The 13,350-nt window shown below is 27.9% G+C and overlaps 2 protein-coding genes across 5 annotated transcripts; both read left to right on the top strand.

The window, feature by feature from the left end:
- Positions 1-667: 667 nt before the first annotated feature.
- Positions 668-3,111, top strand: LOC110610599. Of its 4 annotated transcripts, XM_043954572.1 has the most exons (4): positions 668-856; positions 2,279-2,746; positions 2,853-3,017; positions 3,052-3,111. In XM_043954572.1, exons 2-3 carry the CDS (start codon positions 2,300-2,302, stop codon positions 3,006-3,008), a joined length of 603 nt encoding a protein of 200 aa, XP_043810507.1. In that variant the 5' UTR covers positions 668-856; positions 2,279-2,299; the 3' UTR covers positions 3,009-3,017; positions 3,052-3,111. The 4 variants fall into 4 exon arrangements, with proteins under 4 accessions (XP_043810507.1, XP_021606285.2, XP_021606283.2 ...); XM_021750593.2 differs by having other exon boundaries at positions 668-874; positions 2,283-2,746; positions 2,853-3,111; XM_021750591.2 differs by having other exon boundaries at positions 2,853-3,111.
- Positions 3,112-8,599: 5,488 nt separating this feature from the next.
- LOC110611629 (glycine-rich protein 5-like) lies at positions 8,600-11,486 on the top strand. Its single transcript, XM_043955416.1, has 2 exons — positions 8,600-9,114; positions 11,026-11,486. The coding sequence occupies exons 1-2, from the start codon at positions 8,688-8,690 to the stop codon at positions 11,310-11,312; spliced, it is 714 nt and encodes a 237-aa protein (XP_043811351.1). The 5' UTR covers positions 8,600-8,687; the 3' UTR covers positions 11,313-11,486.
- Positions 11,487-13,350: the final 1,864 nt, after the last annotated feature.

The following is a 13,350-nucleotide window of genomic DNA, read 5'->3' on the forward strand; positions in this document are numbered from 1 at the left end:
TAAATTAATGACTAGAATTTAGAGCTACTAAATTAAAACTAAAATTTAAAGTTAAAGTTAAAATTAAAATTAGTTTTGTCTTTTTTTTTAAATTAAAATTAAACGTAAAATTAAAATACTAAATTAATAAAAATTAAAATAAAGGCAAAAATTTTGATTCAAATCTAAATTAAAGTTTATGGTTGAAATGGGAAATTTTAAATTATAAATTTAAATTCAATTTTTTAATTTTTATTTCTTTTGTATAAAGTTTTTTCTAATAATGGTTTTTTTAAATTAGTCCAAACAAAATATAATATCTAAATTATGAATATATTTTAAATTTTATATATATATACCATCCTTTAATCTATTTTATATAATTTTCATGTCTCCTTTTTATAAATCCTAAAAAGAAATCGAAAGAGATAAAAAGGTAACATTGAATGTTTTAGAAATAATTAGAAAATTATAATGTTTTTTATATTATTATTTATTTTGGAAAATAATAATTTAAAAATTGAAATTAGAAAAATTCTTACTACAAACTAATATACTTGTTATATTAAATAATTTTAATATTATAAATTATATTATTTATCTTTAAAAAGTTATAACCTAAAAAGCAAAATTATACCTATAGTATAAAATATTTTAAATAATATATAAAAATCCTTAAACATTTCACTCTCAACTCTCAACACTGCTCCGTCCCCTCCCCTGCCCTCCCTTCCCCCTATTCGGCTTCTCCACCTCTCCCCCTGGTACAGCCGACGCCTCCCTCCTCCCACCGATCGTCCCTCTGCTCCTCGCCGCTGGTACTCGTCCTCAGTCACGCCGCCCCTGCTGCTCGTCGCCTCGTCCTCAGTCTCTGCAGGTTTGAATGGGTTTTGAGATTGTGGTTTCGCTTTCTAAGATGAGTGAGATCTATTGATGTGGGTTTCTGAAGTTTGTGGAAATGTTAAGATTTATATGCTTGGATTGTATTTGTGAGATTTATTGAAAATTTGTTGAAATAAAAACTACTGTGAATGGATTGAGAGTTGTTTTAGTGAGATTATTGAAATGGGTTTCTGAATTTTATTGAAATGTTAATGTGAGATTTCTGAAATTATTGGAAATGCCAAGTTTTATGTAAATGTGCTTAGGGCTGTAATTGTGAGATTTATTGAAAATTTGTTGAAACGAACACTATTATGAATGAATTCAGAGATGTTCTTTTGAGATTGAAATGGGTTTCTGAGTTCTATTGAGATGCTAATGTGAGATTATTTTATGTGAATTTTTTTTTTTTGTGATTACGAGTTAATCGGGTTTTGGTAGTTTCGAGAATGTTGTACGGGTTTTGGGAAGGATGCCGGTAGTGAAATCTTGGGATGAATATGGGTACTATATTTCCAAATGGGTTCTGTGCTTAAAAATTTCGCGGCTACCCTGCTTGGCACTATCCCTAGGTAATAGATATTGCCTTTATATGGCGTTGTTCAATTTTGTGAATTCTATACATCATGCCTAGAAGATTCACATGTAATTTTAATGACAAATTCTTAATTTATATCCTCAGACAATCTGTCCCTCCTAAGCCTCAACTTTTGTTCTCTTATTATTCCCTAATTCTCTACCATTAGATTCCTATAAAATCCCTTTACATCGATTATAATTGGTTGGACATTTTATGTTTACCTATTCGTAGTATGTACTGTATTCCTTGTTTTTGGATGTTCAGCTGTTCTAACATTGTAAGAGTGATAGCTTACGGTTCCACCCTCTTGACACACATGAAACTATGTGTAGATATACAACATCCCAAGAATAAGAGGTTAAGAAGTTAGATATGTCTTGCATCAGCTCTCTCGTCTTCTAGCTTGTTCTTTCCTAAATTGCCACTAGTCTTAACTTTCAATTTTATACTGTGCTTCCTAATGTGGAATTTCAAAATTAAGCTTAGAGTAGTCAATTGCTAGATTGATTTGAAGATTCTTGGAGCTCTGCTGTGTGAAATAGTGAAACTGCATTTTTTTTTGTTGAACTAGTAACTGTTAGATAGATTTGAATCATGGCAAAATGCCTGCAGTGATGCAGTTTTTGGTTTGTTTATGGTTGAGTGTAATTATTGTACTTCAGCATGCTTTTAAAAATATAGAAGCTTTATAATATTGTTAATTTTGCCAGTTAATGGTTTCTATACCATTTGACATACTGGACTCGATATGTGATGATTGGCTAGAAATGGTAAAATATAATTTTGCACTGAAAAATCTATAATTGCTCCTTGGCTTACTAATTCTTTTGGCTTTAGTTAGATTGCGTGCACTATAGCATGGAGTCTACAGCTGAAGCAAAGTATGCTGCATTTGAAGAAAAAGTAGAGCGGACAATTTTTGTTGACAACCTCTCACCACAAGTTACTGAACCTGTCTTAAAAAAGGCTTTAGATCAGTTTGGAACTGTTGTGAGTGTAAGTTTTATTCCAAACTACTTGGAAACCTTGAGTATCCCTTCTTGTGCTCTGGTAGAGATGGAGAACTCTGAGAAAGCCAAAAAAGTCATCTCATCAATAACCCAATTTCCTTTCATGATGGCTGGGATGCCAAGACCTGTGAGGGCCCGTCTTGCCGAAGCCGAGATGTTTGATGATCGCCCAGTGAAGCCTGGTAGAAAGATACACTGCCATTGGTTGGACCCAAGTGACCCTGATTTTGAGGTAGCAAAGAAACTGAAGCTCGTTACCCGAAAGCATGCTACTGAAGCTTCGTTCTTGCTCAAGGTAAGGTTTTGCATTCTGTCACAACTAATGATTTTTTTGGTTTGTTATTGTATTCCAGTTTTCAGCAATGTAATTGACTAGTTTACGTTATTCTCTATGGTTCCAGCAACAATTGGACAGAGAAGAGAAACTACATAAGCAACAGGCGGAGACCCTAAAAGCAAACTTTAAGAAGTATGAGATGATAGTTGGTGTCCTGGGTGATAAAACTGCCCAAAATCTGGCAGGCCATTATGGTATGAGAGTTTCAGATGATTCGTAAGGTTATGTTTTCTTTTGCCTGTTTCAGTGAACAACAGAGCTTGTGTCAAATGTAAATATAAACTTCTTTGCAACAAGCTAAGGACATAGTTATTTATTATTTATTAGATTTTTAAAGGCCATTTGAAAACAAAATTACTTTTTAGGGGAGAGAAAAAAATATGTGCAGTATACTGAAGAACTGATTTTAATTGAAATTTGGGTGAATAAATATTAAATGTATGTAATTTATCAAAATTAACTGCTTGAGTCTATTTTTTTTAAAATAAATTTCTTGGCAGTTTTGTTGGATTTTTATGAAAAAGAAAAATGTTAGTCCAGTTTTAGTTTTGATGAAAGGATTAAATACTGTGAATGATTAAAGTTACATAGATTAAGTAATATGGATTATTAAAATTATAAGAGTTAGTAATATAAATATTTAAGATTAAAATAAGATGATTGAGTTTGATTTTAAATTATAATGATATTTTAACTGGATTTTAAAAAAGTAAATATTAAGTATTTAATTTTTATTTACACAGTAATTTAATTTGGATTTTAATTGTGATAACATTGTTTTGAATTTTGATTATAAGTAAATAGAATATTTGAATAAAGATCTTTACAAACCAATATGTTTTGAGTTTGAGCCTAGCGAAGCTACTTATATATATAAAAAATTATATTTATGAATTAACAAATAATAATAATAAAATTTAAAAATTAAATTTTTGAACTCACAATTTTATTCTGGTAGTTCAGATATAAATTTAATAGTAAATGCATCTGAATAAATATAAAAAATTTTAAATTTTATATTTTTATTCTTATTTTTAAAAAAAAAAATTTAGTCAAATTGGAAATTTTTATTTATTGGAATTTTTTTATTTATTTTTTTTCTCTTATCCTGATTTGGTAGTGGAGATTTTAACATTTGACTTGGAAGTAAAAATGTAAAGTTTTTAATGGAAAAATAATAAATACAAAGATAAAGATTTTTAAAATTTGTATATATGATGGGATAATAGTTAATAAATGAGTGTCAAAAAGGCAAAAACCTTTCTAGGAATTAATTGTGTTAAGGCCTCATTTGCCATGTTATTCAATATTAAAAAGGCGTGTTTATTTTTTATTAAATGAGAATTAAAAATTGAGGGACAGATTTATTCATATGTATCGGAATGTTTATTTAAATTTATAAGCCGGTAAAATTAGTTTATAAATTTTAAAAATTAATTAAATTATTTATTTATAATATTTTTTTAATTTATAAGTGCAGTTTATAGGCTAAAAAAGAAAATAAGTTAGAGGGAAAGTTTTTCATTTTAGGGCATATAAACACTAACCTTATAAATTGCTTTGATCTAGTAAATTACATATTATTCTTGTTAATTTTAAAAAGTTATCATATATCTTATTTAATATCTTTTTTAATAATTTTAATTATAAATGTGCTTATAAACTAATTATTATCAAATATAGTAGCTGTTTATTAATTATTTATAAATATTTTAATTAAATACACAATTATTTAAAATTTTAAATATTTATAAGTCTTAAATAAATTTTAAATAATTAGTGTTTATAAGATAATTTTCATAAACTAAAACTAAACACTCTTTTATAAATACTAAATATTTATAAGCTAATTTATAATAATTTTAAATTATTATGTGTTTAGTTAATGAGTACATTTATTATGAAAATAACTAAAAATAGTATAAGTTGTTTTTTTATTAAATAAAGATATATATTGTAATTTTAAATTTTTAATAATAATAAGATAATAATTTAATTAATTAAATTAATTTATAAATAAAGTATTTATAAGCATTAAAATAAAAATTATTTTTTTATACTTATAAACTTATTATATTATTATAAATAAACTATTCATTTAAAATTTAAAATATATAAATTAATTTAATCAGTCTATAAATCAGGCCAAATACTCTCTAAATAATGTATTTGGCGTGTGGTGAACCTTTTATCACAACCACCATGGTTTTTATTACAGCTGGCGCTAATTAACTTGTCGAGGTTAATTAATTGTAATCACAATATTAATTTTCCATGTTAACATATCATATGCACAATTTAGTCTCCAAAACTGTACACTTACTTTCTACGTACTCAGCCTTTTCCTCACAACCACAAGAGCCTGACAGGCCAAAACATTTTTCCTTTTTTCTTTTCTGAAAAGGCCATAACAAGATTTCTTGTGTTGATGAGGATCCTTTTCATCGGTTTATGTATCCCATAGTCCTCAATGCAAAAGAAACTTTACAATTCAATTATTGTACGTATATCAATTATATTATAAATTTCATTATGATAAAGGATCAATTTATATAACAATATATTTTTTTTAAATTACAACAATTTAATTTTATATTGTTAACGAATTCGCATTGGACCTTTGTCAGTAATCGTATTCATTGTATTCATGGAGTACTTGATATGCCCATAAAAAAATTTAATTTGCCATGTTCAGTCAATTAAGAAATTTTGTTACGCTGATTGATTTTACCTTATTTTGAACTCATTAAAGAGCGGCTCTAACTCTGATCAGTGTATATAAAAATGATAATCCCATGCATATAAGAATCCTTTCGAATCCTTCTCACCTAATTTATATACTTGGCACACAGCACGGCACTCCAGGACAGGCCAGCCAAAAAGTTTATGGATCGCCAATTAATTTCCGTCCACCTACTCTATCAAGACGCGAAGCCTTTTTTTAACAAGTTAATCAAGATGAGGAAAAAAAGACTCCCCTCTACTCAATATATAAACCATTTTAATTTACAAATATCAAATTAATCAAAATCATGAACGGATTCAAAGATTTCTGTGTCGAGTAAGTTGATCTATTGAATTTACTAAAAAAAAATATTATCATTATAATAAATTATTCATATGACTCATTAAAATGTTTTATTTTATATCCCATCAAAATTTTTAAAATATTATTATATCTTAATTTTGCTTATGAAATTAATATTGATGTTGAAAATACACTTTTTGCAAAGAAATTTTTGAAAAATCCAATTGCAGAACTTCTTTGCAACACCATTGATGATATAATTGTCATGCAAAACTTCCAAAGAAGATGAAAGCTCGTAAAAAACAATTGTTTAGTTTAGATTTTAATGCATTATTGTTTTTCTTCAACAAAAAATGGTAGATAGTTTTTTATAGCTAAAATTTGAATTAAGCAAAATAAATTGTTGATGGCCCAATTTTTCTTGCTCACCCTAATAAAGAATATGATAGATTTTATAAATTGAGTAGTTATTACCTACACTCAAATTAATACATACACCAATTACTTAATGATTAGCTATCATTTGAACTGAAATTATGATAATTAAGTATCATAAAAGATTATATGGCATGTTGCTTTTATATTATAGTCGAGTATTTGCGTACTGTGTGTATGTAAGAGGCAAAAACCCTAAATTTATTTTTAAACCAATTTCGTGGATCATGATATGTGAATATTTAAACTGTAATTTAATTCGATGGACAGATTAATGAATTGTGATTGATTTCATGAAAAGTGAATGTTTTTGAAATTTTACGTGAGTTCTCCTTTCTCGATATTGAGAAATGAGTCTGTAAGATATGAGAAAATAATCATGGTCTATTAGGGATATCGCGGTGGAGACTCTCCAATGTTCAAGTTATGTATAAAACTTTTAAAGTGATGCCTTAGTGTAAAGAGATGCAAAAAAAATAAAAATAAAAAATAAAAAATTTGGAGAAAAAAGAAAGAGGATGTGTCCAAGAGTGGGTGTGATCATGTGTGAAAGAGAGAGTTGGATAATTCAAGAGAGAGCACGTCCTTTTTTGAGTTAGATCAATAGTATATATATCCCTGATTGTTCTGACACCTCTTGTGTCATGTCCTATCAGACTAAATGAGTATCATTTTGCAAGTGTGTTAAGCGGCTTATTCATGGTGGGTGGTTGGATAATAAATACAGAGTCGACTAGTCCATACTCTGTATATTGCATGTGTCACGTCAGTCTATTTACCGCTCGTACATTTTGTGATCCCAGCAATGTATTGAGGAGAAGACTAATACTTAGGAGATCGGCATCCTATCTTAGTCTCATCGGGAGGTCGTACTCGACTCACCCGATCTGTGTTGAGATGGGTTCTCCCTAGTCACTAACAATTGAGCTTGTATCAATATCAAATTTTGAATAAGTCTACCCGTCCATTTCGGATTTTAATAGGGTAATGGGTGTTGCTATGATCTTTATAACTTATAAGTTAGGTTTTCTGCTGCACGGTTGAATCAAATGGTGAAGTTCATGAAATCATTCTAAATTCCGTATATATGTATCGTAATTTTAATGGATTCTATTATTTATATGTTATCAAATTATATAGTAAAAAGTTAACAATATTAAATTTTATTTTTAAACATAAATTATCATTAAAAAACTAAATAAATTCAAATAAAATCAAATGTACCGAGAAGAATGTAGCTTATTCTTTAAAACTAATATAAATAACGGTTTTATTTGATTTTCAATGATTGTAAATCTTTTTTGTTAAACTTTAAAACTGATATTTCTGTTAGATGGGTTCGTCGTAATATTCATGCTTTGATTAGAGAATCTATCATACATAATCGTCTTTTTGTTTGAGATTATATTCCTCTTTATTGGATGGAATTTTATTAATACAATAAGTATATTTGCTTTTAAAAAACAAGTAACAGTTTTATTTGATTTTTTAATAATAATTCAAGGATAAATTTGAATCACAAGTTAAAATTTGATATTTTTATAATTTTCACTATATAGTTAGTTTAAGAGTAAATTTAACTTTTTAACCATATGTACGAAATTTGATTGATTAATGGATATAATCAAATATATAAAATAATATTCTTTTCATTTCATAATTTTTATCAATTTTACTTTTTTATATGTATTAAGATAAATAATTTTTTTTATTAATTTTTTGATTATATTCATTTTAAAAATATTAAATTCTATTAAATGCTAAAAAGATGTTTTGAAAGATTTCTTAAAAATAAAATAAAATAAAATAAAATTATAATTATCGATTTATATGTTATTATAATAAAAAATTAGATAATAATTTAAAAAATATATGGATAAAAATTATAGAACTGAAATAATATATACTAATAATAGTAATAATATATAACCAAGCAAAATATATTTCTAAGAAAATGACTAAATGTTATTAGTTGGATTCAGTTTGGCTATTTGATTATAACTTATTAATGCACACCCTATACATACCTATACTATAATGTAATTAATGTTGATTTTTTTTTCTAGTTAACTATTTGTACACCTTGTCTGTGGGAGTAAGGGTAAGAATTTGTTTTCTTATATTATTGGCTGATTAAGAATTTCCCAAAGCTCCAACTCAAGTCCATGCAGAACTATAACTCCATGCAATAACAAAAACCTTTACTTGAATTGATCAGAGGTGGGGCATGGTTAGAGTCCTGTTTTTCAACGGCGACAGATGGGTGCATTAACTGATCAAACCGGTTTTTGTTGGATGAGAAGATGAACAAAATTTAAGAGGCTCAACTCTATCTTATCTTTCTCATTTCGGATATCTCTATATAACCCTCTCCTTCGACCCTTCATTTCTCACCCAAGCCATCTCGGCTAGCTATATCTCATATTATTAGCAAAGATGACTTGTAATAAGCTGCTTCTTGCTTTGGTTTTTGGTGCCCTAGTTTGCACTACTAGTGCTAGGAAGCTTCTGAGTGAAAAGGGTTCTTTTGAGGATGAGAAGAATTTATTCCACCATGGTGGTGGCCTAGGTGGTGGTGCTGGAGGTGGCGGCGGCTTAGGTGGTGGAGGTGGTCTTGGTGGTGGAGCTGGATTTGGAGGAGGTGCTGGTGGGGGAGCTGGAGGTGGTCTAGGTGGAGGAGCTGGTGGTGGTGGAGGATTTGGAGGTGGCGGTGGTGGTGGATTAGGTGGAGGAGCTGGTTTTGGTGGTGGATTTGGAGGTGGTGCTGGAGGTGGGCTAGGTGGGGGAGCTGGAGGTGGAGGAGGATTTGGAGGTGGAGGTGGAGGTGGACTTGGCGGTGGAGCTGGTGGAGGGTTTGGCGCTGGTGGAGGTGCTGGTGGTGGACTTGGAGGTGGATTGCCTTGAAGACACAGAAACACAAGCATTTATATATATCCCAAACATTACTACAACTTGGTTTAAACTATGTCAACGTGATTGTTCGGTGTTCTGTTGCTTTAAAGGTTTTTTTTTTTTTTTTTTTAAAATTATTGTTAATCTTCAATTGTCTTTATCAATGTTATCATTTCTATTCAACCTTTATACCAACAACTATTGGGTATGGATGTACAATAGAGTTTGCCACTGAATTATTAATAAGAAATTTTAGATTCCATCATTTATCTTCTAAATATGATTCATTTTATAAAAAAAAATAAATTAAATTAAATGTAAAAATTATGTTTGATTTTATTTTCGTGAAAATTTTGTAAATTTTAAAAAATAATATTTTTCATTTCATATAAAAATATATAATTTTTATTGTTAAAATAAATAAATAATAAACAAATATTTTATTAAAAAAAAAAGAAGATAAGAGCATTGGTTATATAGATATAAAAAGGTAAAGTGATTTATTTTTTTAAAATCTTGAACCTACAACTGTTGATTGTAAACGAATCTAATTTCCCAAATTGTCTAATTGCAGCAGTTTATGAGATAAATCACCTGAACTCAGTTTTTTTTTTTTCCAAAAAAAATTAATTTCAAAGAAATATCAAACAGATATGAAATAGTGGTTGGGTTTGAAATCTTCATTAATCATCCCAAACTTCTAATTATTCCAACATTCCCACAGTGTTATACAATGGAGATGCAGAATCTAGGAAAGAGATTTGTGATGATTATGCGCAATGTGATGAAAATAATCTTGGTGCAACTCCCCATTAATTCGAAAATTTATCAATAAACTTCTATTACTATTAAATTTTTACTGAATATTAATAGATTAAAATTTTCATGGCCTAAATTAATAAAATAAGGGTTCTATTTTTTTAAAAAAAAGGTATCCTCAAGAATTTGAAAAAATTAATGATTTTTTAGTTAGAATTAATCAAATAAAAAATCACTCTTATATTAAAATTTTCATTTTATTAAATTTCTCAAATTTATATTAAATACACTTAAATTATACACACATTATTTTCTGACGCCAATGCAAATAATTTGGACTTTTGAATTTTGATCATGGTGCAACTTGCAAGAGATAAAAGGATGAAGTACCCTTGTAGTCTAATTAATACCCACGTCAAATCCTTCAACCATAAACAGAAAAGCAATCTCAAATCCATGCAACTCGCACGACAAAGTCTCAAGGTACCGACAATTATACAGTTATATAATATAATGAGTTAATAAAAAAATATAACTATATAAATATATGCTAGTAATAAAAGGCTAATAAATTTTAAAAATATAGTAATTAATTAATATTTTAAAAAATAATTATTTTTATATAATTATTTATTTATGCCAAGTAGACTTTTTTGTTTTTTTTTTTTTGCAAAGTACTTTCTTTACATGCATAAAGTCAGAGTATAAAGCTATAAAAGCCCTCGTCCTAAATCCTTGTCAATATGTACAGCTGTGTTCATTAAATGTCTCAACACGGTTTTTTGGATAGAAGATGAGCACAAGACATGAAAGCTTCTCAACTGTGCTCTATGTATAGCTTCGTAATGTCTCTATATATACCCTCTCTCGGATCCTCACTCTTCACCACTCGAGTCATCTTAGCTATATCGGAGCTTGATTGGCTGCAGCGAAAAGATGACTTCGAAATTGATCCTTGTGGTTGTTCTTGGGGCTCTTGTTTGCACTGGTAGTGTTGCTAGAAAGATTGTGGACGAGAAGGGTGGTTCTTTTCAGGATGAGAAGAACTTATTTCGTCGCCCTAGACTTGGTGGAGGTATTGGCGGTGGAGGTGGTGGTGGGTTTGGAGGTGGAGGTGGGTTAGGTGGTGGTGCTGGAGGTGGGGCAGGAGCAGGATTTGGTGGTGGTGCTGGTTCTGGTGCTGGACTTGGAGGGGGTGCTGGTGGTGGTGGAGGTTTTGGAGGTGGGGGTGGTGGAGGAGTAGGTGGTGGTTCTGGTTTTGGAGGGGGAGCTGGTGGAGGATTTGGAAGTGGTGCTGGAGGAGGTGGTGGTTTTGGAGGAGGTGGCGGCGGCGGACTTGGTGGTGGAGCTGGTGGTGGGTTTGGTGCTGGTAGCGGCGCTGGCGGTGGACTTGGAGGTGGACTGCCTTGAAGTAACAGAGATTGATCATGAGAGAAAATTCCCCAGATGACAATAATTAGCACACATATCTTAAACTTAAACCATTATGCAATTGTCTGTTTTCTTCTTTTTTTTGTTTCAGAAGTGCTGATGAAATGAATAATTAATAGAATAATAAGTATTACTTTTTTATATTATAATTTTTATCAACCTTATTTTTTATATATATTAAAAAAATAATTTTTTAATTATATTCATTTTAAAAATATTAAATTTTATTAAATATTAAAATATATTTTAAAAATAAAATAAAACGAAATAGAATTATAATAATAAATTTATATATTATTATAATATAAAAAATAGATAATAATTTTATAATAAAAACAAAAATATAAAAATATAAAATAAAATAATTTTAAAATAATTAACAAAAAAATATATAGTTTATTTTATTTTATTTTATTTTTTAATCTATTAAAAAAACTATATGCATATAATTATGGGATGGGGGTAATTTATTACTAATTTTTATATGGATTAAAAAATGATGAATGGATAATACATATTATTAAGTGATAGATGATAGTTAAGCGATTAATTAATTTGTAATAAAGATAATAAAAAATTATTGAATTCCTTAATAATATATATGAAAAACTTAATCTCTTATAAAAAAAAAATTTTTATAATATTTAATTAATCACTATTATAATTATTTATAAAAAATTATTTTTTATAATATTAAATTAATTATTACCTAAATAACAATATGCTACTAAAACCGCTAAAGATTATAGCCGTTATTCTCAGGAGGAACTACAATTTCCTATACGAGAATTAAATTCAATGCGCGACCCATAATTAAATTTAAATGTGGTCTAAAGATCCCTGAGAATTTCTGGTAGAGATAATAATGAGCAGTAAATGGGTTGTTGAGTCTGTTGACAAAACGACGAGTTAGATACATACGGATGCGGTGGAAGAATAAGTACGCAGAAATTTAAAGCAAATTTTAATATAATTTTAAAATGTTCTCTAGAATTTATGGCCCCATGGAGAAAAAACTAAAATAAAAAAAAAATTCATTGAGAGACATTAGAGTTTACTTATTTTCTTTTATAAAAATATCTATTTATTTATATTTTAAAAATATTTTAATGTATAATAGATTGAGTATAAATAAATATTTTCTTTTAAATAAATATAAGGCAGTGAACACATTTGGCCAGTCTCCATTGAACCACCTTCAAGGTTACCTGAATTACTTATACTCTTTTGCATTAGAATTTTTATTCTTTGTATTCAAATGTAATATGTATATATGTGATAAAATATTATTGACGAATTGTATAAAAATAATAAAATAGATACCAAATTAAAAGGTAAAAAAACAATAATGTAAAAATAAAAAGATTATTTTAGTTAAATGTAATAGTTAAAATATATATTTTTTCTGATTATTTAGCCTATTTACATTTTTTTAGAATAGAGTAAAAACTAAATCAAATTCAAATTTAAACTAAATCTTGCATAATATGTTTTCTCTCTTTTATTTTTTTTTATTCAAAAAAACTTTTGTCGTTTCCATCTCTGCTTTTATTATTATTATTTTTTTGATTTAGCTGCTTCATACTCTGCTGGATCTCAACTTTTAATATTGCATGTTACTCTTTGGATTTTATTATTCACAATTACAGTAGAGAGAGTTTTTTTATGTGAGTAATATTCAATTTAAACTGAAAAAATCAATTGAATTGAATTAATTGAAAATTTTAATTTAATTTTTTATTCAATTCGATTTAATTTGATTTTTAATTTTAAAAATTTTAATTATTTCGATTTGATTCAATTTTGATAAAAAATTAAGAAAAGTGAACAAAACTGAATAATGATAATAATATATTATTTTTAATAATATAAATAAATAAGACCATAAGTAAGGTCGGAATATTTCAATTAAATTTTAAAATATTAAAATTAAATAAGATGTAAAAATAAAAAATTTATTAAAAAAATCTAATTATCAAATTGAATCAAATTAAATCGAAGCGATTCAATTTATGTC

The sequence above is a fragment of the Manihot esculenta genome, chromosome 3 (assembly GCF_001659605.2).
Source record: "Manihot esculenta cultivar AM560-2 chromosome 3, M.esculenta_v8, whole genome shotgun sequence".
In the NCBI taxonomy this organism is placed as follows: domain Eukaryota; kingdom Viridiplantae; phylum Streptophyta; class Magnoliopsida; order Malpighiales; family Euphorbiaceae; genus Manihot; species Manihot esculenta.